This window comes from Helianthus annuus, chromosome 13 (assembly GCF_002127325.2).
Source record: "Helianthus annuus cultivar XRQ/B chromosome 13, HanXRQr2.0-SUNRISE, whole genome shotgun sequence".
Lineage (NCBI taxonomy): Eukaryota > Viridiplantae > Streptophyta > Magnoliopsida > Asterales > Asteraceae > Helianthus > Helianthus annuus.
In genome coordinates this window covers 66,078,728-66,106,661 of record NC_035445.2, presented here as the reverse complement: position 1 = coordinate 66,106,661, position 27,934 = coordinate 66,078,728, and the positions used below count along the sequence as shown (strand labels likewise).

Below are 27,934 nucleotides of genomic sequence, written 5' to 3'. Positions count from 1 at the left end.
GCCACATCACCATTCTTGTAATTAACTTAAGAAATAATGGTTTTATTATATATGAAAAAAGAAAAAAAATGATTAGATAGGAAGAAGTGTGTGGGACAAGGGAGGAGGAGTAGTTACTAAACATAACATATGATTCCACATGATTCAATGCATGTCTAATCTAATCAAAAAGTGGGTCAAATCTCTTTACAAGATTTCTCTGTCCAAAAAAACAAGCCCCCATTGTTTTCCAAAAACAGAACATAATACATATTACACCAACATCCCTCTCATCATTCTCATGCCTTAATTTCAGGGTCACATCCATTAGCAACTAATTAACTTCCTTCATCTTCTTTAATTTTGCACCTTCAAATGATATTTACTTCATTATAAACAATATGAAAAAGGAAAACCCTTAATCTCCATGCTATCAACTTGATTATACAACTTTTTCCATTAAACACACCTTACTATAAAACAATACAGCACGAAAATGATCCAACTTATAATCGAGTACAACGGTTTTGGGTTATAAATGGGTTGACCCACCTAGCCAGGTTAATGAAGATGACATGTTTGGCTTGGGGTATAAATAAACAGGTCGACCCACCAACATGTTTAAGATTAGAATAAAGAATATATAAATGATAACTGAACCCGGCAATCTATTTAACCCGTTTACCACTTGATTACAACTCTTAACTTGTTTAAAACCTGCCAACCCGTTTGACGAGTGTAGATCAAAGTCTACACTTGTAATAATAATTATAAGAGCATTACAGCTTAGAAAACACCAAAACAAAAATCTCAATATGAAAGTCATAATTTCAAAGACAAAAAATGGGCCTTTCTATCAGCATAGCCTTTAATCAAGTGACATGTATGGCTGTAAATACAATCTTTTTGGTTGGTTTAAAAAATCTATTGACTTTCTTTATGTAAAAATAGAACAATGATTTTTTCTAAAATACAACCATAGTTTCTATGTTTTCAAAGCTGTGTATACAAAAGCCAACATTTGCAAATGACCAAAAAAAGCACAAGAAATAGTTTTAAGCCTTAACCACGAACCTTGAAAACGATCCAGTCATCCCGTACGCCTTCAGCCAAGTGTTTCAAGCTCTCCCAAAAACTTGCATCATAAAGCAAACATAATACACAACCTTACAAGTAATCAAACCCATGATCATATATCCAAACACTTGAGCAAGTTTTGCATTTTGCAAAAATGTTAATTCTATACAGAAATGAACTACAGAGTTTATTTTTACGATCAATCGGTAAGATGATCTACCTCAAAGCCGCACCTTGTGATCATCAATGATCACAACTAAGAAAGAATTATGGTGTCCATTGACTTCTTCAAAGATAACATAACATTTATAATTATAAGCCATTTGATTCGCAGGGCCGGCTCTGGGCCCGGCAAACCCGTGCCGACGCCCGAGGCCCAAAATTTCAAAGGGCCCGAAAAGTCTTTATAAACTTGTATATATTTATTAAATTATATATTTAGTATATTCATCCTTTTACTATGCAAAAAAATATTGGTGGTGTAGTGGCAAAAACCATCTCAAAATAATGTAAAGGTCTCAAGTTCAAGTTTTTGCTCTATCACTAAGTTTTTATTTTTGTAATTTATTTACCCTTAACCATAATTTTGGGCCCAATTCTTTTCGTGAATAGTGAACAAATTGTTGGTTCTATCTCTTAACGAATCACGAAACCTATCTAATTTCAAATCTGAATTTACTTGAAAAGAACTTGAAACTAAAACCAAAACCAATAATTAATGTTATATATAAGCAAAATTCCCGACCGTACCCCCTAAATTTTTCAACTCCGCACCCTAAAATTTTTCAACCACCCCTAAAACTTCTGAAACCGACCCGAAGAAAAATTATATTATAATAAAAAGAATAATATAAAACACTAGTTAATTTGTATAAATTAGAGTTAAGAAACCCATTACAATTTACAAACTATCATTCCGTTTACAGATTACCCAATTTCCATTGTCCAAGCCCAACCCAATTACCCATTCTTTTGAACTTAATAAAGAAATACAACTTTTCACTTCCCACCAAAATCCCAATCCCGTCCTCAACTCGCCGTTTCCTTCCTGCTACCCAACCACGTCCGACTAGAATCCCGCCAACGATCACCCCTTCCCGACCGAGGCACGATTTATTCCCGTTGTTTTATTTTTTTGTTGTTTAATTTGATAATTGGGAAGATTTATAATTAATTAAAGGGTTACTGGATTTTAATAATCCTAAGTTTAACCTGTTGGTCAATAATAATCCCAACTTAAAAAATTCCCTCCAGCAATCCCACCTTGTAAAAATTTGGCTCACATCAATCCTTTTCTAACTGAGGTCTAACCAAGTTAGTTATATGCTGACTTGGCAGCTTGTGTGGCATAACCCTTAGTAATTTGTTGAGATGGCTGCTTATGTGGCACCATCACCACCTCCACCACCCACCACCGCCGCCACCTTGAACCACTTCCACCCACCACCTTCAGCCACCACCATCCACTACCACCCACCACCATCAGCCCCCACCACCACCATTGTTTTTATCAAATTATTAGGATTGAATCTTGAAAGATCCTTAAAAAGAAGTAATCAAGTGAATGTAAGCCTTTTTCTTTCCCTTGTATACAGAAATACCAAATTCCTGTTGAAATTTTTAGGTTGAATTAACTTACCACAATTCCTTGTGCACGAATTTGGATGAGGAATCTTCATAAGCTTGATGATTCCATCAATAGATTGGTAACCTTTTGTTGATTTTTCCTGGTTGCTGATGATCCACGCACGATTCATTGTCTGTTTTTTTTTTTCTGGAACAGAGCATGAACTCACCCACCTTTATAAATTTTATGGTCGTTAATCCAATTTAATCTCTCATGTTTACACGATATGTATTTCAAACCCAAATTTATAAAATAATTCTCAATCCTTTTACATGATTAAATGATTTCTAATTTCAAAAAAAAAAAAATCAAAGAATCGTGGCATGTAGAGCCTGAAGATGGTATAACTCGCATATCATTTTAATATGAAGCTTGAGCCTATCACTTCAACATCATACCCAAGTTCCCAATGAATCGTGGCTGAAGGTGGTGGTGGTGGTGGTGGTGGTGGGTGGCGGTGACTGAAGGGGGTAGTGGTGGCTAATGGTGTGGTGGTGGGTGGTGGAGGTGGATGTGGTGATGGTGCCACATAAGCAGCCATCTCAGCAAATTACTAAGGGTTATGCCACATAAGCTGCCACGTCAGCATATAACTAACTGGGTTAGACCTCGGTTGGAAAAGGATCGATGAGGGCAAATTCTTACAAGTTGGAATTGTTGGAGGGAATTTTTTAAGTTGGGATTATTATCGGCCAATAGATGAAACTTATGATTATTGAAATCCAATAACCCTTAATTAAAGTTATAGTTTGAAATTATGATTATTGAAATCCAATAACCCTTAATTAAGAGTTAAATGCCACTTTAGTCCCTGTGGTTTGGGCCATTTTGCCAGTTTAGTCCAAAGGTTTCATTTTTAACCTGTGGGTCCAAAAAGGTTTCACAATTGCCATTTTAGTCCACTGGGTTAACTTCGCCCATTTTTTCTGTTAACGAGAAGGCCAATTCGGTAATTTTGTATGTAATTCTGTTAACTAAAAGGGCAATTTAGCCATATAAAATGACCGAATTGGTCTTCTCGTTAACAGAATAAATGGATGGAGTTAGCCTAGTGGACTAAAATGGCAACTGTGAAACCTTCTTGGACCCACAGGTTAAAAATAAAACCTTTGGACTAAACTGGCAAAATGGCCCAAACCACAGGGACTAAAATGGCATTTAACTCCTTAATTAAAGTTATAGTTTGAAAATTTGGTTATAATGATTTATTTTGATTCTAAACAGGAAATATGAGTAATCCTATTATGGAACGATTTTTTTTCTCAAAATGAAAGGTGGAGAAAATCCCGAATACATTGACGTGGATACTCTTCCTTCGGATCGCAAACCGATTTCATCATATAACGTTAATCAACGGGCATACATACTTAAAGGATCATATCAACCAAGAGGTATAGACTTCCCACAATCAATGTGTCATGGTAATGAGTCGAGACAATTAATAGAAAGTGTGTATGATAAGTATGAGTATAACGGATGGTTAGAGTATTAAGTATAGTGTAAAATCAGACCGTGTGTTTTGCTAATATTGCTACTTGTTTAGGGAAACATTAGGAGATCATAGAGACACGTTCGTTGTTTGTTTCTGAGGGGTATAACGGTTGGAAAAAAATACATGCGGTCCTTAGAAAACATATAGGCATAGTTAATAGCTCCCATAACCAATGTTTCAAAAAGTGTGCCGATTTGATTAATGAAAATCAATCGGCATGAGCAAATATCGACAAAAAAACTGATAAGGAAAAACATGAATACCGACTTAGATTAGGTGCTTCAAGGATTGTCGTTTCGTCGTCATGATGAACCAATTTATAAAATAAAAGAAATTTTTTGGAGCTTTTAAACCTAACGGGTGAAAGAAACAAAGACCTTGATAAGATTATCTTAAAGAATGTATTCGGGAATAACCAAATGACCAGTCCTAAAATTGAACTAGACACTGTTATGCCGAAGAGGTACTTAAACAAGTTTTTGAAGATCTTGATAGTGGTGTTTTTCTTTATTGGTTGATTAATCATGTGACGTATACAAAAAAGAACAAATGGCCGTTGTTTTTTTATTTGTGAACAAATTTAGGATTGTTAATGAGCGGTTTATTGGGCTTGTTCCTGTCAAGAAGAAATGCATTAACGCTCAAATCGGCTTAAGGAGCGGTTTATTGGGCTTGTTCATGTCAAGAAGAAATGCATTAACGCTCAAATCGGCTATTGATGATTCATTTGCACGACATGCGTTGAGTTTGGCTAGGGTTAGAGGCCAAGGTTATGACGGTGCAGGTAGTATGTCGTATGAGTTTAACTGTTAGATATGAAGGCTTTGCAGGAATGCAGGAACATAATAGAGCATCTGCATATGCTCTATTGTTTGATGCGCTACTCTTTCATAGATGCTCTAATAGATGCTCTAGATGATAGATGCTCTAATCTATTGCATCTATTGTTCACAGATTCTCTAATTGTGACAGATGCTCTAATAGATGGTAGATGCTCTAATCTATTGCTACTATTGCTAGATGCGCTAATATGGAATATGGAACAGATACGTATATGCGCTAATTTTTTGTTAAGTCTGATATCCGGTTTCCTATTTTACGGTTTCTTGATCAACAAGTTGTAAACCCTAATTTGGGTATTATAAATAGTTGATAGGATCTTTGTAATTGGTATCACCTCAGTAATAAAATCCTAACCCTAGTTGCAACCCGTGGACGTAGGTCACCTTGACCGAACCACGTAAATCTCGTGTTCTTTATTTTCTGCTAGTGTGTGTGTGTGTGTTTGTTCCGCTTCCGCTCGAGCCTACTCTGATCCGATACCCCTAACAAGTGGTATCAGAGCCAAAGGTTCAGTTAAATACACGGTTCACACGGTTATCACAGGAGAGGGAGAGAGAGCTGGACGAGAGATCTTGATCTGCTGTTGCTGCCGTCGCCGCTGACTTGTTTACGGCCCGTACCTATTCTCTGGTTACGGCTCGTAAGGTCTAGGGTTTGCGTCATAGGGTTTGCTGTTGCAGATCTGGTGGTTTTAGGGTGTTTGGCGATTAGGGTTTCGGTTGCTTGGTTCCTTGTGGTTTTTTCTGGTTTTCTCGTTTGCTATGGCTGAAGACGGGAAGTTCCGAATCGAGAAGTTTAACAGTACTGATTTTGCATGGTGGAGAATGCAAATAGAGGCGTTGCTTGGTGAATGCGATTTGGATGTGGTACTGGAAGAAAAACCTACTGGAATGGATAAAGCTGCCGAGGCAATTTGGAACTCAAAGGACAAAAAGGCAAGAGGTAAAATTACACTGGCTTTGACGAGGAGTGTTGCATTTAATATCATGAAAGAAACAACTGCTCGTGATATGTTAGCAGCTTTGTCAAATATGTATGAGAAGCCGTCTGCCGGTAATAGGGTGTTCTTGATGAGGGAACTGTTTAATATGAGGATGAGCGAGGGCAGTTCAGTTGCTGATCACATTAACGAAGTCAATTCAATTTTGTCCAGGTTAGCAACTATGGGCATGAAGTTGGATGATGACACTCAGGCTGTGGTTTTGTTATCTTCCTTACCTGATAGCTGGTCAGGATTTGTGACAACGGTCACTGAAACTGCTGGAACTGGAAATTTGAAGTTTGATCGGGTCCGGGATAGTGTTTTGGGTGAAGATGTTCGCCGGAGGAACACTAGTGGAGGATCTACTTCTGGTATGCTCAGTGTTAGCAGGGGAAGAGGTAAAAACAGAAGCAGTGGGAGTCGTGGGAAAAGCTTGTCTAAAGCTGGGAAGAATGTGAGGTGCTGGAACTGTGGTGAAAAGGGGCATGTTAAAAACGAGTGTCCTGATCCTAAGAAAGAGGATGGTAAGCAGCATGTAAACAGTGTTGTGTCAGATGAATCTGATGGTGACGTACTGGTTTGCTGTGAAGAGTCTATAGATTCTTGGGCTATGGATTCTGGTTCTTCGTTTCACGCCATGCACAGCGGGGAGACGATGGTGAATCTAAAAAAAGGAGACTTTGGAAAGGTACGATTAGCTAACGGTCATGTTCTTAATGTTACGGGTATGGGAGATGTCAATCTGAAGACTCCACTGGGCACTACATGGAACTTAAAGAACGTAAGGGTAATTCCAGGTTTAACGAAGAAACTTATTTCTGTTAGTCAACTGGATAAACAGGGACTAGATGTTAAGTTTGGTGGTGGGAAGTGGAAGGTGATTGATGGAAATCTCATTGTTGCCTGTGGGAGGAGACGAGGATCGTTGTATCTAGTTGAGATACCTGCTGAGGGAGTAGCCGTCTCTGTACAGCATAAAGTCTGGTTCACTGAATCTAGTAAGCGGAAGAGGGTTCAAATTGCAAACTTGAATCCTGGTGCTTTGGGGATGTCAGTTGAATGTAGTCGGTGGTCTAAGTTTAAGCCAGTCAGAGGAATTGGTGATAGTGGGAGCACGGGTCGTGTTCCGGGTACAATCACGAAGAACCGTTGGGTTTTGAAGACGAAAGTTCCGACTGAAGAAAAATGCTCTCCTGGAAATGGTTTGCAAAATGTGGAGAGTGGTATTGATTCTCGGTGTATCTCTGGAGCTGGTGGATCGTGCAAGCCGGTTGAGACAGAGGATGGGTCAGTGACGATTTCAGTCATGGCTGGGTTGGAGCTTGTGGGAGCTTCAACTGGTCTCTCAGGTACTTGATGAGAGGTGTGGTTGCAACTAGGTGGTTTGGATGTGACTGAAGTCTTAGCTTGTTCTTGGGAACTGGAGGCTTGAAAGACTTGAACCGGTGATAGGTTTACTTGGATAGGCTTTGTGGTTTATGCAAAGCCTCCAAGTGGGAGATTGTTAGATATGAAGGCTTTGCAGGAATGCAGGAACATAATAGAGCATCTGCATATGCTCTATTGTTTGATGTGCTACTCTTTCATAGATGCTCTAATAGATGCTCTAGATGATAGATGCTCTAATCTATTGCATCTATTGTTCACAGATGCTCTAATTGTGACAGATGCTCTAATAGATGGTAGATGCTCTAATCTATTGCAACTATTGCTAGATGCGCTAATATGGAATATGGAACAGATACGTATATTCGTTAATTTTTTGTTAAGTCTGATATCCGGTTTCCTATTTTACGGTTTCTTGGTCAACAAGTTGTAAACCCTAATTTGGGTATTATAAATAGTTGATAGGATCTTTGTAATTGGTATCACCTCAGTAATAAAATCCTAACCCTAGTTGCAACCCGTGGACGTAGGTCACCTTGACCGAACCACGTAAATCTCGTGTTCTTTATTTTCTGCTAGTGTGTGTGTGTGTTTGTTCCGCTTCCGCTCGAGCCTACTCTGATCCGATACCCCTAACATTTAACCGCTCTAATTTTAAAGGAAAATGTTTTGGCATTCTATATTCATTGTTTTGCACACCAACTTTAACTAGTTGTTGTAACGGTTGCTCACAAACACACTTATTTCGAGACTTTTTGAGACGGTAACAAGTTTAGCAAACAACAAGATATGATTCATGAAAGTTAAAAAAGTAACTTGGAAAATATCATTTGTATCAGGGAAGTGGATTGAATCAAAAAATGTCACTTTCAAGGCTCGGATATACACATTGGAATTACCACTACAAAACGCTCTCTCGTTTGCTTACTTTATATCCTATTACGGTGGGTTGAAAAAACGGGTTTGCATCTTCCTTGCGCCAAACAAGCGAACGGACTTCAAGGGGATTTGAAAAAATACGACTTTGTATTTTACACACACTTGATGTTGCATATTCTAGACATCACAGACACATTGCCCCAATGTCTTTAAAGAAAAGAGCAAGATTTGTTGAACAGGGTTTCATTGGTATTTTCCTTAGCAAATTGGGTATTATTCGCTTTCACATGATCAATGTAGGCCACGAGTTAAATCGGAAGTCTTCTTTTACTGGTTTATCACTATGCAGTTAATGCAGAAAAATATCGGTTATCGGTCAAGTACCGTTATTTGAGATATCGGTTATCACGGTGAGATATCAGTGGAATATCGGTAATTTATATCATGCATAAATATATATATCTTATAAAAAATAAAATAATACTTCAAATTTCCAATAAATACCTTAAGAATTCATTGAGCTAAGTCAAAATTTTCTGATTTTTAGGAATAAGCCCAAGTTTTAAGAAAAGCCCACTTTTATAATTACTTTTATAAGCCCAAGTTTGAAAGGGCTTAATGGAACATCTTAAAACCCTACAACTGCATTACATTTTTACATCCGTCATTTTCATCTTCTTGTTTCTTCACTTCATCAACTCTCCATATGCCTTGTTTCTTCTAGATCATCCACACCACACATCCATCTGTCGTCTTTCTTCTTCACCGCAACACTAGGTAAGCATCATTTGGTTGATACAGCAGTCATCTTCAAAGAATAAAACCCTAATTATGAAAATCGAATGGGCTTTGAGGAGGATATGGCTCAAAGAATAAAACCCTAATTATGAAAATCGAATGGGCTTTGAGGAGGATATGGCAAATTTTAAAGGGAAAAGAACAAAATTTGGGCCTACCGATATTCTCGGCGAGATGGCCGATATGAAATATACAAAATATCGGCGATATCTCGGTAATTATCGCCGATATTCTCGGCACCGAGATTAAAACCGATATGTTACTCCATGTCCGATAACCGATATAGCACCGAGATATCACCGATATAGCGCCGAGATTGATTGCACCACCGCCACCACTTCATCAACCTCAAAACCCTACAGAGGAATCCGGATGCGCAAGTGGGGCAAATGGGTTGCCAAAATTCGTGAGCCGAATAAACGCTCACGAATCTGGCTCGGCTCAAAATCATATGGATGCATCTCGGCTGGTCTCATAGTTATCGATAGCGCTTATAGCGGCCGCTATAGCGAATAGCGTGGCGTGGCGGCCATATGTCGCTACAAGGTACATATCGACCTTATAGCGACTTCCGACGTGAAATCCGACGACAAAATCTAGCGACGGTGTTGCTTTCAGCCGGAAACCAGGAAGAAGAAGACCAGCAGTTGCGTATCTGCGTCTACAAAATCCGGCGACGGTATTGCTTTCAACCGGAAACCAGGAAGAAGGGGGAAGAAGAAGACCAGCAGCTGCGTATCTGCGTTTTCAGGCTTTTAGGGTTTTTATAAGTTTAGGTTTTTAAACATTTAACCCCTCTATCTTTACTTAGTTTACATTGAGTCCCTATAACTTGTAACTTTTTACTTAAAAAGTGTAAATATAGTTTGTCTATTTAAACATTTAACCCCCTTTATCTTCGGAAGTTTACATTTGGTCCTTAAACTTTTTAATTTATACATAAAAAATACAAAATTAACATTATAAAATACATATATCTAATATGGATTGCTATTTTCTATTTTTTAATTTATCTACTACCTTATCGCTAAACACGAAATAGTGTGCGCTATTTCATCGCTATCGCTACGTAGCATATAGGTTGTCTATCGCTATTGACCGCTATTCGCTATCGATAACTATGGCTGGTCTTAGTACTTTTGGGATGTCAAACCCACCAAAATTATCACATGGACTCAAACAAGTAAATCCGATGTTACCTCGTTAAAACAGTTCCCGGCAGGGGCGAACCTACCCTATGGCGTGGGTGGGCGGTTGCACCCCTTGAAAAAAAATAGTGGTATTTTCCGCGAAAAATCCCGACCGCACCCCTTGGAAATTTTCGTCCGCACCCCTTAGAAAAAAAATGTTAGCAATTTATATAAAAAAATTGTGAACACGGATTGAAACCCGATCCAATGCCCACTAACCCATTTTTTTAATAAAACTTGAATTCATGCCATCAAGACCAATAAGTTAATATCAATTCAAGCCCAACCCAAATACAACTTTAATTAAACAAAATCAATCCAGTTTACCAAAAAAAAAAAAACAAACAAACCCAATCGACTGCCAGCTTTGTGCGATTCCCGCCCTCCCTCTGCCTCACCTCACTGCTAGCGACCTGCAACACCCCCACCCCCGACGACGACTGCAACATTCCAGCCAAGAACAGCTTTATTCCGGCCACGAAAAAGTACATGTTTTGTTTTTTGTTATTTTGATGTTTATGTGATTTTGTTCAAGACTCATGATAGACTCATGATATAATAAGATGGGTTAAAAAAGTTTAAACTTTTATGTGTTTTGAGGTAATTTGGGGTTGTTCTAGTCTTTATAGGATGGGTTTGTTATCTCTTAATCTCTTATTGATTATATGATTCTAGTATAGGGTTTGAAAAGTTGAAATTCAAAACTTGAAAATTAAGGAATATTGATGGTTGAACACTCAAAGATCATTGTTTATTATGTATGTGATAGGCATAATGAGTAAGGAAGTTATGACGCGATTTGTCAACAAGAGGAAAGCGGTTGAAATTGAATCATCTTCCGATTTTGTTGATGTGAATATTCTTCCCTCGGATCCTCATGATCGCAAGGCGATTGCATCAAACAACGTGAATCAACGAGATGATGTTAGAAGGGCATACCTACTAAGAGGACCATGTCAACCAACGGGCATTAAATTCCCAAAATCAACGTTTCAAGGTAAAGAGTTGAGAAAATTCAAGGAAGAATGGTATGACCAAAAGGAATATAACCGATAGTTAGAGTATAGTATAAAATCGGATCGTGTGTTTTGCTTATGTTGTTACTTGTTTAGGTCCGAATTTGGTGATCATAGACACACATTTGTTTTGAATGGGTATAACAATTGGAAAAAAGTACATGAGGTACTTACAAAACATGTTGGCTTAGTTGATAGCGCCCACAACAAATGTTTCCAAAAGTGTGCCGATTTACTTAACGAAAAGCAAGCGGTACACACACAATGGGACAAAAGGACCCCTAAGGAGAAACGTGATTACAAACTTGGATTAAGTGCTTCTACTTTGCTTGGAAAAAGGTTGTTGAACGGCGGTTTGGCGTTTCATGATCATGATGAATGAGATTCATTAAATAAAGGAAGTTTCATAGAGCTTCTAGAACTAATTGGTGAAATGAATGAAGAGTTTGGTAAGGTTATCTTAGAGAATGCACCGGCGAATAACCAAATGACTAGTCCTGAAATTCAAGCGGACATTAAACATTGTTATGCTTAAGAGGTACTTAAACAAATTTTTGAAGATCTTGGTGATGATGTTTTTTCTTTATTAGTTGATGAATCATGTGATGTATCAAAAAAAGAACAAATGGCGGTTGTTATTCGTTATGTTGATAAAGTTGGGATTGCTAAGGAGCGTTTTATTGGGTTTGTTCATGTCAAAGAGACAAGCGCATTAACACTTAAATCGGCTATTGATGATATGTTGGCACATTATGGGTTGAGTTTTTAAAGGATTAGAGGCCAAGGTTATGACGGGGCAAGTAACATGTCGGGTGAGTTTAACGGCTTAAAAGCTCTTATTTTAAAGGAAAATGTTTCGGCTTTCTATATTCATCGTTTTGCACACCAACTTCAACTAGTTGTTGTGGCGGTTGCACACAAACACACACCTATTTGGAGAGCATTTGAAACGATAACATGTTTAACAAATGTCGTTTGTGCATCTTACAAACGACAAGACATGCTTCGTGAAAGCCAAAGAAGACAATTGGAAAAAACGGAAGACGTGCTTTGTACCGGAAGTGGGTTGAATCAAGAAATGACACTTTCAAGACCCGGAGATACACGTTGGAATTCCCACTACAAAACGCTTTCGTGTTTGATTACTTAATATCCAATCATTATGGAAGTTCTTGGATGGATAGTAGAAATGGGTCAAACTCTTCCTTGTAGTAGACAAGCGGATGGACTTCAAAAGGATATGAAAAAATACGACTTTGTATTTTACACACCTTTGATGGAGCATATTCTAAACATCACACACACATTGTCCCAATGTCTACAAAGAAAAGAACAAGATTTGATGAATATGGTTAAATTGGTTTCTTCCACGAAGAACCAACTTGAAAAGTTTAGGTTGGAAGGATTTAATGAGTTCTTAAAGAATGTTAACTCTTTTTGTGACATGTATGAACTTGAGGTGAAAAATTTAGATAATGAATATATCAACCCAATGTGGCCAAGAAGAAAGACGAACATCTCAAATCGGCATTATTACGAGTGTGATTGCTTCAATGCGGTTCTAGATTTGCAAATTTAAGAATTTGGGAACTGTTTTAACGAGGTAACATCGGAACTACTTCTTTATATGAGTTGTTTGAGTCCGTGCGATAATTTTAGTGCGTTTGACATTCCAAATATACTAAAACTAGCCGAAAAGTATCCATATGATTTCGATGAAGCCGAAAAACGAAGGCTTCCGGTTCAACTCGGAAACTACATTGGTTTTGTGAAAAAAGATAAACAATTCGCCAACTTAGATGGTTTGTCAAGTCTTGTAAGGTTAATGGTTTCAATAAATATTCACATAACTTATACATTGGTATATCGGTTATTGAAGCTTGTTCTCGTATTACCGGTAGCAACCGTAACCGTTGAAAAATGTTTTTCGGCAACGAAGAATGTGAAGACCGACTTGCGTAATCAGAATGGCGATGAGAATTTAAGTGATAGTTGTATATGTTATACAGAGAAGGACTTGCTTAAGAAAGTAACTCTAGATGATGTTTTGGATAGATTTCAAAAAATGAAAACCCGTAGAGCGACATTTTAAATATGTTTGTAACAACATTTGACGTGTTTTTAATGATTATATAAATTTTAGTTTGATGTCTTTTATTTTGCATGACCCGACCCGAACCGAAATTTTTATTTATATATCTAGGCGGCCTAAAATTTTTAAAAATATTCCGCACCCCGAAGGAAAAATTTATGGGTCCGCCACTGGTTCCCAAACTCTTGTATTTGCATATCTAAAACCGCACTGAAGCAATTATACTCATAATAGTGCCAATTTATGATGTTTGTTTTTCTTCTTGACCACTTTGGGTTAATATATTCATCATCGATATGTTTCTTTTCAAGTCCATACTTGTCACAAAAAGAGTTAACTTTCTCCAATAACTCATTAGAACCTTTCGGTATAAACTTTTCAAGTTGGTTTTAGTGGAATAAACCAATGAAACCGCATTCAACAAATCCTAATCTTATCTTTGAAGACATTGGGACAATGTGTCTGTGCTGTTAGATTATGTAACTTCAAGTGTGTGTAAAATACAAAGTCATATTTTTTATATCCCCTTAAGTTCGTCCGTTTGTTTGAGACAAGAAAGATTCAAACCCATTTTTTCAACCGAAGAACTTCTATAATGTTTGGATATTAAGTCAGGAAATAAGAAAGCGTTTTGTAATGGGAATTCCAACGTCTATCTTCGGGACTTGAAAGTGATATTTCTTGATTCAACCAACTTCCAGCAAAAAAAATATTTTCCAAGTTACTTCTTTGGTTTTAACGAAACATATCTTGACGTTATGAAGATGCATAAACGACATTTGTTAAACTTGCTACCGTTTCAAAAGGTATCCAAATAGGTGTATGTTTGTGAGCAACTGCCACAACAACTAGTTGAAGTTGGTTTGCAAAACAATGAATGTAAACGTCAAAAAAATTCCTTTAAATTAGAGCCCTTAAGCCCTTAAACTCACTCGACATATTACTTGTATTGTCATAATCTTAGCCTCTAACCCTAGCCAAACTCGACCCATGTTCTGCAAATAAATCATCAATAGCCGATTTGAGCGTTAATGCGTTCGTCTCCTTGACATTAACAAGCCTAATAAAGTGCTCCTTAACAATCCCAAATTTATTCGCAAATCGAATAAAAATGGTCATTTGTTCTTTTTTAGATACGTCACATGATTTATCAACCAATATAGAAAAAAAAACATCACCATCAAGATCTTCAAAAACTTGTTTAAGTACCTTTTGAGCATAACAATGTTTAATGTCTCTAATTGAATTGAATAGGACTTGTCATTTGATTATTCCCGGGTGCATTCCATAGGATAAGCTTACCAATGTTTTCTTTTGTTTCACTCATTAGCTCTAAAAGCTCCTAGTAATTTCCTTTATTTAATGAATCTTTTGATTCATTATAACCACGAAATGACAATCCTAGATTCAACAAGCTTTTTCCAAGTCTAGTTAAGCATCTAATCTAAGTCGGTATTCATGTTTTTTACTTATCGGTCTTTTTGTCTAATTTTGCTCGTACCAGTTGATGTTGGTTAATCAAATTGGCAAAATTATTGAAACATTAGTTGTAGGACCTATTAACTAGGCCTATATGTTTTCTAAGTCACATGTATTTATTCTCGAGCCGTTGTACCCCATGGAAACAAATGAGCCTCAATGATCTCCAAATGTTCCCCTAAACAAGTAGCAACATAAGCAAAACACACAGTCTGATCTTACACTATATACTCTAACCATCTCGTTATACTCATATGTACCATACCAACTTTCTATATATTGTCTTAACTCATTACCATAACACATTGATTGTGGGAAGTCTATACCTCTTGATTCACATAGTCCTCGAAGTATGTATGTCCTTCTAATCTCATCTCGCTGACTAACTGATGAAATCGGCTTTCGATCAGCAGGATCCGAAAGAAGAGTATCCATGTCAACGTATTCAAAAGTTTTGGGAGATGATTCTCCACCTTTTATTTTGATATACCGTTCCATAATAGGACTACTCATATTTCCTATTTAGAATCAAGATAAATCATTATAATCTAAGTATAACCAATTTACTATGTATTTCACATAATGACAAAATGTCTTTGACCATAAATTCATACTTCATACAATTCTTCAGTTTCATTTTTCAATCTTGATTCTAATCCACATAAACTAACAAAGTTTCAAACAATGTTTCAGTTTCACTTTTCAATCTTGATTCTAACTCACATAATCAATAAATTATTAGAATCTAAATTTCTAACCAACTTAAACAATGTTTCAATTTTAATTTACAAACCCTAGGTTGCAATCTAAACTCTAATCACATAAACAAAAAAAAGTTTCAAACTATAACATTACCTAATTCTAAATATCTAAACCTCCCTAATCATCAAATCAAACAACAAATAAAACAAGAGGGTAAAATAAATCATACCTTAGTCAGAAAAGAAGTGGTCACTGGCGGGATTCTGGTTGGACACGAGATGTCGTTTGGGCAGCAGAAAACGACGAGCGGTGGGATGTGGTCGGGAAGTGAAAGGCGTAGTGTTTCTTATTAAGTTTAAAAGAATGGGTAATTGGGTTGGGACTTGGGTTAATGGGCTTGGACAATGGAAATCGGGTAATTTGTAAATGGATTGGTATTTTGTAAATTGTAATGGGCTTATTAACTATAATTTATACAAATTAATTGTTTATATTATTTTTTTTAATTTATAAATTTATAATATAATTTTTCTTAAAGATCGGTTTCAAAAATTTTAGAGAGTGGTTGAAAAATTTTAGGGGGCGTGGTCGGGATGTCGGCTATGTATAACATTAAAAAAGTTCAAGGTGGTCGTCACCCGCCACCCCTGCCTATACAAACACTAAGTTACTAACAGTACGGGCTCACAGCCTTTGAGCCAAAACAGAAAGTAATAAGAAGCTACACCATGTCACCTGTACCCCCTAAGGATTAAAATATAAATACTCTTGGTTTCACGTTTTAAAAAGCACGGACTTGGCAACTGTCTTAAAAAGCAAGAAACCATGAACAGAGAATTCAAGAGTGCACACTTGTTAACTAGGAAAGGGTGACAGGACAGGAAAGCGGTAGCATCAAGAAATTAAGGATTCTGCTGCCGACTGGTGGCAGGTTTCAGCTATGGTTAGTTTTTTGTTTCTAATGGTCAATTTTTATACAATAATTAAGGTTCTAATACAATGTGAACTGACGAACAAAACGTGTATATGTATATACAACAACGCCCAATTTCAGAACACCTAATTCCTATTTCAAGTTTATTTAAAATCAATATCCTGAAACCAAACAAGACAGTCATACCTTCTAAGGGTGTGTTTGATTTGTGGAATGTTATGGAATTGGAATTTGTATAGGAATTGGAATTTGAAGAAACTGGATTTGCAATTTAAACATTCCAATAGGAATTGGAATGGTTGGAATTGAAATCTCAATTCCATTTTTGATGTGTTTGGTTGTCAAATAAATTGGAATCTATCACCCAGGCCCCCACCACCCTCGGTTCGTCGTAACATTTCGGGTCAAAACGGTGCGGGTCGAAACGCTTTGAATCGAATGGTACGGTTCGAAAACGGCTCGGGTCAAACGGTGCGGGTCGAAACGATTAGGGACGAGAACAGTGGGTCGAGACAGAATTGGTCGAAACGGTGCAGTAGAAACGGTTCGGGTAGGAACGGTCAAAGATTCCAATGAATTTACTTTAATTCCTTCACATATAGGAAAGATTTTGAATTCCTTTAGCTTTGAAGGAATTAATGCCCAATTCCAATTCCCTTATCAACCAAAGACATGAAGTTGGAATTAAGATTCCAATTCCCTTAAATTTGCGAACCAAACGCCCCCTAATAGAATTGGGAAGTAATCACCAACATTAAATATAAATATAGAATTATAATACCCTAAGAAACCAACAAGCCAGAACAATTTTAACGCACCTGTCCTGTATTTCTCATGAGATTGGTGCGTTCTTTAAGAAGAGGCTGCTGATGGGACCCACTGCCTTCTAATCTGATCTTGCTCTCTTTTAGCTTGTTAAGGCTAGAACGAAGTCGATGAAATTCCTACAATCAACCAAACTTTAAAAAACAATGGCATGCAATGCAGTAAACATCAAAAGGAATGTTTATGATTTAATTTTAATGCAATAGATAACAGGGGACTATTGTGTTGTACACATGTCTATTAATAGAAAAAGATTTAGATTAGCAACTGAGAAAAGTCGCCAATTTTATAGATGGATCTCTACAACCCTTAGGTTGTAAATTCAAGTCTCTTTTAAAGATATCAATTTTTTAAAAACATAACAGGAAAAGTAATTTTTATATCATATTTTCCAGATTTCATGGTATCTGACAACTATTACATGATCATTAAGCAATTTTTACATCATCCTTTCCAGATTTATCAACTTTCGGAACAGTCACTCTGGTGATATGGATTAGAGAAAAAAAAGGTCCCTGAGTGTCAAGGGCGGATCTTGCCCGTTGAACATGCCAGGGCCGAAAGACACGGGCACTAAAAAAAGCCCGGGCCAAACATAGTATATATAAAAAATTTCGATCGAAATGCGGAAAATTAGCACTACGCCCGAAAAACTTGCCCGGGCCGTGGCCCTGCCACGGCTCTTCTAAGAACCGCCCCTGCTGAGTGTTGGCACCAATGTAACTTGAAACGTAAAAATAATTTTAATTTATGTTTTTCAAGGAGATCTAGAGGTGGATGTTGGCTAGAACAATCTTTGTTTTAGTTGTTAGACAAAGATTTCTGCTGCGTGTGGATGGCTAAAACATTATACGTCATAGCTTTGAGCCATTCCCTTATTACATAAGCAGATTCTCGACTTATTTCCCTACCATTCTTTTTCAATCAAATATTTTCATTTTCTCACAAAAAGAAAGCAAGAGCATGTGAATTCATCATCAAATAGTAGTCCAACCCAATCAGGGCTTACTTAACAATCTAATAAGTATATGTTCCAATGTTCCCAGAAAGCTTTATAACGGAAAAGCCTCCTTTTAAGTTTTAAGACCCATCACAATTCACAACAATGTTGTGGGAGGAAATAAAGGTGATTATTTTCATCAAAAGAAAGTTAGGGGGTGTTTGGCCTAGCTTTTTTAACAAAGCTTATAGCTTTTTTAGCTTTTTTTACAAAATAAGCTTTAATTTGGTGTTTGGTTTAGCTTTTTAAGCTTATGCTTATTAGATTATATAAGCTAATTTTAAGAAGCTTACTTGAAGATGGTTTTTTAGCTTATTTTGAAAAAGCTTCTTTGTGTAAGGGTAAATGATATAAAAAAAAGCTATAAGCTAATCCAAACACTTAAACAAGGCTTATCAAATGATAGAAAATAAGCTATAAGCTACTTAAAAATATAAGCATAAGCCAAAAAATAAAAGCTAGGCCAAACACCCCCTTAATAATAATTCTATCAGTTTATTCATTTGCCTGGATGTTTAAAAGTAATAAATAAAATAGAAACACAAGTACCTGTGCAAGTGATGGGGTGTTAAAAGATGATATCGAATCCACCCAAGCTTGCATTTGTGAAACTACTTGCTGTTCTTTCTATGATGAATCCAAGATTACTCTCATTTCCATCAACAAGACACCAATTTATTTAAGATACATATGCATTTGCTTCAATATTCCTTCCTTGCCTACAAAGATATCCATCCATAAATAATACAAAATAACAAGTCAAGATGCAAGCAACACACAACAAGTTCAATTCCAAACTTAGGAGGATCTTCTTTCAACAATAAAAGAATCAAAAAACAAAACAGAAAACATTCCCATACATACACATAGTTATATACATTCAAAACCCTAAAAGAAATTAGGCTTCATTCTGCCTGCCTGCCTGCCTCAGATCACTAATCTAAATACTTCACCATTGTAATTTCAAAGTGCAATACGAACTGTTCCAGACTAATCGTCGTCTATAAAACCCTAAATTACTCCAACAAATTAAATGTAACGGAATGACACATGAACTTGGATGTTTAAAATCAAAAGGTACAACAATGAAAAATACAAGGATGAACGATAAACCTGTTTTCGCAAGGATCAATACGATTGTTGGTTTGTTTGGAAGGCCGCAGTGTTACGATAGGAATATGTGAGGTGGTGTTTTAAAAAAGAATTGGTTGTTTAAAGAATTAAAGGGAAGTTATAGACGATTAATGTGAATTGATGATTTTTTTTTACAACCAATAAAAGCCTAATTATCCGGTAAACCTAATGGTAAGTCTGCCCGTAACGGGGCTTTTTTTAAAAAAAATTGAAAAAAAAACGCTGGAAAACGCCCCCATAGCCATTACATGCGGCGTTTCCGGGCGTTATTTTTGAAAAAAAATCACCCCGGCGTGGTTTTAAAAACGCTGAAAATTAGAAAAGGGGGGCGAAATTCGACCGTTTGGCAACGGTCAAAAGTGTTTTTTTTTTTTTTAATTCTAAATTTTACCCACTATATATATATCAACCCTTTTTCTCCAATTTTTTATAAAATTTCTACTACTTTCTCACCCACTCTCTTCTATTACTTTATAAAAAAACATCCACTTTCTCCTATTTTTTTACAAGCATGCATCCATACCGACCCCCGTTTGGTGGCCCCGCAAGACCCACGAACCCGAACACAACCCAACCGCAAACCCCGTACAACCTACAAGACATGGACCCGAGCTTTTTAAGTTACGCGGCTTACTTGAGTGGCGCCCCTCCGTTTGTTCCTCCCACCTACGGCTTTGGTCAAGCCGGCGGGTCGCAACCGTCACAACCCGAACCCGAATCCGAACCCGATGTCGAGGTCGTGCCGGAGTCGCAACCCGAACCGGTGCAAGACAAATCGAAACGCGGCAGAAGGTCGCATAAGAAGAAGGAAAAGGATGAACCTCGACGTGCAAAAACAACCATTAAATGGACGAAGGACGAGGAATACACGTTGACTCGGGCGTGGCTCGATATTTCGGAGGACGAAGATACCGGTAAGTAATTTTTTTTATTTTTTTTTCAGATTTTTATTCTTTTTTTTTTTCTGTTTTTTATATTCTGTTTTTTTTTTCTGTTTTTTTATATTTTTAATTTCAACTTATGTTTTTATTTTTGTTTTTAAATTTGTAGCAAACTTTTAAACGGGCCCCGTTTTTTGGGATAGGGTGCGTGCACTCTTTTTTAGCTCGTGGGGTCAAGGCGAACATCGGGACAAGGATTCAATTTCTAGCAAATGGACCGACATCAACAACAAATGTCACGCGTTTCAAGAAGTTTACCAACGTAACTACGATAATCGCCCGAGCGGTGAATGTGACGTCGGGGTTTTAACAAAGACTTTGGAGGAGTTCGATAGGACGAAAAGCCCTTTCACGTACTATAAGTGTTGGGAGCTACTACGAAAAAGTCCAAAGTGGGCGCTTGTTAATCCAATGACGTCAAGTAGTAGACGCCGGGCTAAAAGGTCAAAAACATCATCCTCCGCCGACCCGTCAACTCCGACATCCGATGCCCGTAATGTTGATTTAAATGAAACGTTGGACGTTGACGAGCAAATTCAAGAAGAGTTGGTCCGACCCACCGGTAGAAGAAAGGGAACCGGGAAAAAAACGGTCGAGTCGTCTTCCGATCTCGACCTAAAGGATGATTTCGAGGAGATGAACCGTCGTCTCCAAGATATTCGCGACCTCGGCCACAAACGTTGGGAGATTATGAAAGACCGAGTAGTTGAAACCAAAAAGTTCAACGAGTTGCAAGAGGCGCGACAAATGGAAAAGGACATTGAGTTTTTGTCCAAACCGATCGACCACCTCCAAGGCGACGCGTTGATCTTGGCTCAAATGCGTCGCCAAAAAATACGAGAAAAATATGGACTTTAGATCATCTAGTTTTTTTATTTTTTTTTCGGTTTTTTTAATTTTCTGTTTTTTTTTTGTATTTTTTTCAAGTATTGTAATTTTTATTTTAAATTAATGAAGACTTTATCTTTTATATTTAAAAAATAATAATTATCAAATGATTGAGTGGGCATTATTAGGATAATGCCCCACTACACCTATTTTTCTATAATGCCCCATGTGTGACTAGGCTGACACGTGGCGTATAATGCCCCATGTTGGGGGCATTATTCTTGTTTACCACTACGGGTGGTCTAAGACTGTAAAAGACCAATGGCAAAAGGGCACCACGCCCGCAAACGCAAACAGCGTTGATGATTCGATCTGCCACCATTTCAAAGGAAACCTCTCACCTAGACCAGCTGTGATAAAACCATGACTCAAGACTTAAACCCATCATGAGGTTGCCAATGCACTAGAAGGACTAAGGTATACTCATTGAGATCACAAGGTCTACTCATTGAGATCATAATTCTCACATCTTCTTAACCCTACGTACAAATATTAAATACGAGCTCCCAGTCCCCATTGATTAACGACAAAGCCTTTAAACATTTTGGGAGAGGGATATCTTGGATTTAAGTCTCAAAAACGACAGGATTTAAAGAAATTTTGTCATTCAAAAAAACGTTACTACAAATGAGTTAATTAGATTATAATGTAACTTAATGTTTTTAAGCCTTTAAATGTAACTTATTGTTTTTAAGCCTTTAAATATTATTAAGCAAGTGTAATTCCCAAAAACTTATATAGTACACATACGAATTGTTTGTTTAAATGTTTGTACTTCATATTTAATTTATAAAAACGAATATAAACGAGCTAATTAAGGAGTCTTGTGGTCCCTCTTTTGCTTTCTAAACATGGTGTGACATCTTTAATCATTTAATACAAAACCTATTAGTCGTATAACACTTAATTATATGTTTGAAATCAAAGTACCAAGTTAATAAACAAAAGAATTTTCGCTCCACCCCCAATTAGATTAGCAACCAAATTATCTTCACCCCTTCATCGATATCGGTGATCCAGCCACCATCATGTTTACCGCGGTTTAAAAACCACCACCGTTCACCTACCACCACTAGCACGGCTCTTTCATCATTCCTACAAAGGTTTAAACACCCCCACCACTAGCCGATAGCCTTTTGGTACATTGGCAGCCACATGGCCTTCCAAAGTGAAAGTCATGGGTTCAAGTCTCGCCTGGAGCAAAATGTTCTTATCAAACAATATGGGTACTCGCTACAAAACTACCATTGTCACAATCATATGACCATGTCTAAACTAAGAGAAACCAACATTGTCGCCGCCATGATCATTCCTTCCACCATCAACCTACCTATGATCATTCACCATCATCACATCTTTATCAAGTACTTATTATATGTTATAACAGAACAAAAAACAAGAATCAAGAAGTAAAACAAATTGAGAAGTTAAAGATTGTTATTTAAACACTAACTGTAACAATTTACAGTACTCAAACTACAAGACCCTTGAGGTATTTGGTTACATAAAAAGCTGGAAAAGAAGACCATCAAACAGGCAACAACTCGCTTGCCAATTGTGTACACGCGATTTAAACACGAATCCATACTAAATCAAACAAACTTGAATCTCACAAATTACATATCCTGCTACTTATTTATCCCCATCTTCAACCCCTAAACCATACAAAACACCAGCATACTTCTCTGTGTTTCCATTAAAGTACCCTTCTTTCAACTTCTTGAACGCGTGAGACGTAAGCAAACTATCCGACCCTGCTTGATGACACACGCCAATCCGTTCAACATCCAAGATTTCCGCAAGCTTGTTCAATCCACCATGAAGATGGTTACAGAACCTCATCAGATGTTTAATATCATAAATAATCGGAAAGTAAATCTTGATCAACTCAAAGAACCCGGCTTGAGACTTGGGTAACTCTTTACGGGTCAACAACTTAAGCAAGTACCCGAAATCATACCCGCTATGAAAAGTAACCCAACAAATATTATCATTCAACACAACACCAGAAGACATCAAAAGCTCCCCAAACCGATTCGCATCAATACCCATCTCACTATTCTTCTTGAAATCAATCCCACACTGCCTTAACATCTCGATCGAATCATTAGCAAAGATATCTTCATTAACGTTAAACTCGCGGAAATTAAACTGCCAAATGCAAGGCTTATCAGTCCCACAAGTGGGTAAATTCCCATCTTCATCAGAAAAAGTGAGACCCAATTGAATCAATTTCAACATATCAACATTATCCTTCAAAGTCACATAATTATAATCATTAATATTCTTAAACTGTGCCAATGGACGAAGAACAACACCAGGAAACTCGGTATCCATTGCAATAAAAGGGTAATCATCAACAATTTCTCGAATCAAAGCAAACTCTTCTTCAAGATTATCATTCCATACCTCTCTGATATGAACAGACTCACTTTTCAGAACATCAGACATCTTAAAGATTCAATTTTTCTTGATGGGTATTTCACTTTTTCGCTAAAACTGAACCAGATCTGCAATAATTCAACAAACCCACAAATAAAAATCAACCTTTAACAAAACCCACAAAGAAAAACACAAAAAGATTCGATCTTTATCATCAGATTGAACAAATCTTGAAGATCAAGAACAGGGGTGATTAAAATCTTTAAAAGAACAATAAAAATCTTACCTTTTTGGAACAGGGTGAGATCTGAGGGTGTAATCAAACAGATCTTGAAGGTCTGAATCAGAATCGGTGTGAAATTGTTTGTTTGTTTGAAGATTTGAAAATTTTAGGGTTTGATTTGGGTCAACGGATTTGAACATAGAGGGGTCTAGATGATAGGGAAGATGGGTGGGGAGTAGAGGCTCCTTAAATCAACTGAGAGGCAGTGACATCGTGAGTGGTGAAAACGGGTGATACGGCGTCGTTTTGGTGTGGTGTGACACCTCTTCGTACCCTAGAGTTGACCGTATTTTATATAGTTATGAATCAAATATTGGTGTTTGGAATAAGTATAACTTGAGGGTTTTAAAAGTATAGTTTTGTTGAATGTGTCTTTTGGAATATGATTTCCAAGATTTCAAATTGTATTAGAAGACTTTGAGAAAAATATATAACTAATATATTGACCCATGAAGTTAAATAAGTTTTGGGAATAATAAATTCAGAATAATATAGGTGTTTCTAACAAGTTGTTGTAACTAGTTTTATTAAAAACAATATCATGATGCTACAAACATGACAACGATACCTTTTAAAAGGTTATTGTGGGTCACTTCTTTATATATTAAGGTGTAACATGATTGTATATAAATATAACGAAAGATTGTGTATATATAAAATACTTGCAACACTTATCACATCGTTGTATACCATTCATATCAAATAGCCAAGCTTCATCACAATTGTGGCCACTATCACCATGAGGAAAAAATTTATCGTGATCACACATGTTGCTCTGGTGTGACCACGATGGTCACGGTGTCACAAGGGCCACCACAGTGGTGCCCCGACCCCCTTAATAATTAGTATTTTTACTCTGTGCTTTGTGGCGAGAATTTGGTTGGTCTCAGTTCGCTTCATTACGATACATGCACTTAGTAAGCAACCAAAAGAGATAAAAACGAATGTCGGTATTAAACCTTGACGTAAACCGAAAGAGAATTTGGTTTGCCTCAGTTTACATGAAAAAAATGCTTATGTGTATGTATGTTGATGATGATAGAAAAGATAAATCTTGATGAATCTTATTGAAAATAGGATTGTTATTTGATGAATATGACGATTGATATACACAAATATGTGTATGAGGATGAACTTGGATTTATGAACATGTTTTTGAACATGAAGATGATATGAACATAATGATATGAATACTGTTGCTAATATGAACCTTGATTATGTGCTTAAACGATTTAGAAGGATTTGTTAAAAACATAAATTACTTGAAAGGTTTTAGTAAAAATATTTACTTGAAAGGTTTTAGAAAAATATGTATTTTTGTGAAAAATATAAAGTATGTACAAAATACAAAAATTTGGAAAATATGGTATTTTTGTTAGCAAAATAAGTCTTGGATATTGTTAGATTAAAAATATGTATATTTTACTTAATAAAATATTCCGATAAAAGCTATTATATATTTGAAACCCTAGAATTTTATTCTAGCAAAATATTATTTTGCGCTAACCGAATAAGATATAAGTTGTCGTTTGTAGGGCATGATAACTTTTGGAATTGTTGAAATAAATATAAGTATAAGTAAACTTGTAAGCGTTTTTAGACGCATTGGTATAATGGTTCGGACTCACCATTAATCGCATAATTCTTTCAAATGTCAAATCTAGACAGCTTAGTTTCACCTTTGTAATGTTAAGCGTACTATTATAATTGGTTTAAACTCATCATTTATCGCACATTGCATTAACATTTAGAAAGAACACAATTTTTAAATATAACAATTCTATACTCCATTCAAAGAGATTTGATTCTCGATTTTACAGTATAATTCATAAAAAATGATGAAATATATAAAAACATGGGAATCGATCTCCATCTTTTTGTACCGTAAACTCTCTTGAATACAAATTTGAGACGAGTGTTTTATAAATGAAATAAACAAATAAGCATCAAGGTGCATAAAACTAACTAAAATAATTGTATCTCATAATTTGAATGTATCATAAAAACGAAATTCAACCCCATGTAATACATGTGTTTTTAACCTAATATAAGAGATAAATAGGAAAATAAGATGAGAACGCACAAGGAAGTGACACATATGACAGTATATTGTATTCAACACGTGCAATATACGAGTTTTTTTAAGATACATCTTTTTATTATTTATTATACAAAAATACATTTATGCAACCCGTGTAATATACGGGGTTCTAACATATTATAAGTATAAGTAAACATGTATATTTTGCTAATCATATATGTACAAGTGGGAATGCTCGCGCGTTGCGACGGGTGCGTCTGTTTTGTCGCCTCATATGTTGTTTGAACGATATCGATTCGTTTTGTCATGGTAAAGAAAAAAAAACAGTTATATCTCACATGTGCGCTTTTGTATAGAACGGTTGTGTAAACGTAGATAAAAATAATCATGTCATGTTATATTACTAAAATAACGAAAAGGATAAACATCTTTCGTTTATACGTATATAAAAAAACTGTGAGGTAGATTTGATTTTGATCAATTGTATGTTACTACTCACAACTCGATTTTTAGTAAAATATACATTGAGATGTAGATAAAAAATAACCTCCAAGAAAGATTTTCAGAGAAGCCGAATTTGATTTGTGCCTTGTGCACTACATCCATCGTAAGCTACCCTTAAGAATTAATGAATCATTAGTTCTACAACACTTGCTTCCAATACACTCATGATGTGCATAGCCAAAACGACGATTCTGCAACAGAAATATAAAAACTCACTAAATGACCCGAAGTATGACATCAAAATAATCAGATTTTAAGTTGTCATTTCTAACCCGTTTAACAAACAGGTCATGTTCGGGTCAGCCTATTTAGTTAAACCGTCAACCCGTTAAAAATTAGAATAATGAAACAAACCTGTGAGTCTCAAATACTTCATGTTGGAAGAGGAGACCTCTCATTTTGGTCCTCAAAAATCCCGTTTGTAATATCAATGCTATGCACATTATCTTTTTCCCACGATCCAAAGACGTTGCTTCCTATATTCCTACAAAATCAAAGTAAAAGCTGTTAAACAGTGACAAAAACAAATGTATTTAATATGAAATTGATGTCCATATACATACCGAATCCTAACAAAATGCAGCAAATCAAAAAGCCCAGTAACGAGAAGTCCATTTTGTAGAAGATTTCCAAGACAATTAAGCATCCTCCAGCAGCCATTATATGTCTTGGAGAAGAGAAAACCATAAGCAGCCTAAAATATTTACCAACATTTAGGTTTTGTTCAAATAGATCGCAGCTCGCTCGTAACTAAACGAGCCGAGTTGTAACAACTCTCACTAAAATTATTATTTATTATGTTAATTGTCCAATAGGAAACCCTAATTGAGACCCCCAAGTAATTCTGCATAAACCCTAAAATTTTCAGAACAATCAGAATCAGGATCAGGGCCCCTAAAACTCAAGGGAGGTAAACCCTAATTGACGATTATCTTCACAGTTCGTTGTAGGATGAGAATTTCATTGATCCGCTGACTCACCCAGGCTACAAACACACGAAGCAACCCTATGCTAGAAATGGACTCGTCGCGCCACGCGCCAGGACCAGTTGTCCCTGGCGCGACACGCGGGGGAACCCATTTTCCAGATATAAATAGAGGGGTGTGGGACTTGATTTCTGGAGTTGGTTCAACGTTCAAATTCAATTTGTACGCTGAAATATCGTTTAATTACTACAAAACACACACAATCACTAAACGCTGCCACAACAAACAGGGTAATAACTCGATCGCTATTACTATTCAATGTCCGATCGATTAAAACTATCCAATGGATGTTTAAGTTGTCACACCCCAACCACGTAAAACAACAAAACGTGACGGAAACGTCGGGGAGTGTTGTAACAGAATCATTGTTTCATAACACATGGAAAATAGAAATGTTGATTTATTGATTAAAGAGTTACAATATCTTAACAAACAAAGAAGTATAACAAAATTAACTAGTCTTGTATCTTTTAT

General features: G+C 36.5%; 1 protein-coding gene and 2 long non-coding RNA genes across 6 annotated transcripts; all 3 read right to left on the bottom strand.

Moving 5' to 3' along the window:
- Positions 1 to 110: 110 nt before the first annotated feature.
- On the bottom strand, positions 111 to 19,503 carry LOC110898002. Of its 4 annotated transcripts, none has more exons than XR_002569182.2 (6): positions 19,415 to 19,503; positions 18,851 to 19,020; positions 17,295 to 17,420; positions 2,696 to 2,856; positions 1,054 to 1,114; positions 111 to 348 (listed from the first exon to the last, which is right to left on the bottom strand). It is a non-coding gene; the product is annotated as an uncharacterized LOC110898002 (long non-coding RNA). The 4 variants fall into 4 exon arrangements; XR_002569183.2 differs by having other exon boundaries at positions 2,696 to 2,830; XR_002569181.2 differs by lacking the exon at positions 2,696 to 2,856 and having other exon boundaries at positions 1,054 to 1,145.
- Positions 19,504 to 22,674: 3,171 nt separating this feature from the next.
- On the bottom strand, positions 22,675 to 24,189 carry LOC110898000 (probable CCR4-associated factor 1 homolog 10). The gene is made up of 2 exons (XM_022144737.2): positions 23,933 to 24,189; positions 22,675 to 23,774 (listed from the first exon to the last, which is right to left on the bottom strand). Exon 2 carries the CDS (start codon positions 23,713 to 23,715, stop codon positions 22,897 to 22,899), a length of 819 nt encoding a protein of 272 aa, XP_022000429.1. The 5' UTR covers positions 23,716 to 23,774; positions 23,933 to 24,189; the 3' UTR covers positions 22,675 to 22,896.
- A 2,431-nt stretch (positions 24,190 to 26,620) lies between these two features.
- Positions 26,621 to 27,196, bottom strand: LOC110902740. The gene is made up of 3 exons (XR_002571380.2): positions 27,038 to 27,196; positions 26,829 to 26,958; positions 26,621 to 26,665 (listed from the first exon to the last, which is right to left on the bottom strand). It is a non-coding gene; the product is annotated as an uncharacterized LOC110902740 (long non-coding RNA).
- Between the last annotated feature and the right edge of the window lie 738 nt (positions 27,197 to 27,934).

Excerpts from the sequence above, each read along its gene's own strand:
- LOC110898000 (XM_022144737.2), bottom strand. The coding sequence starts at position 23,715 with ATGTCTGATGTTCTGAAAAGTGAGTCTGTTCATATCAGAGAGGTATGG.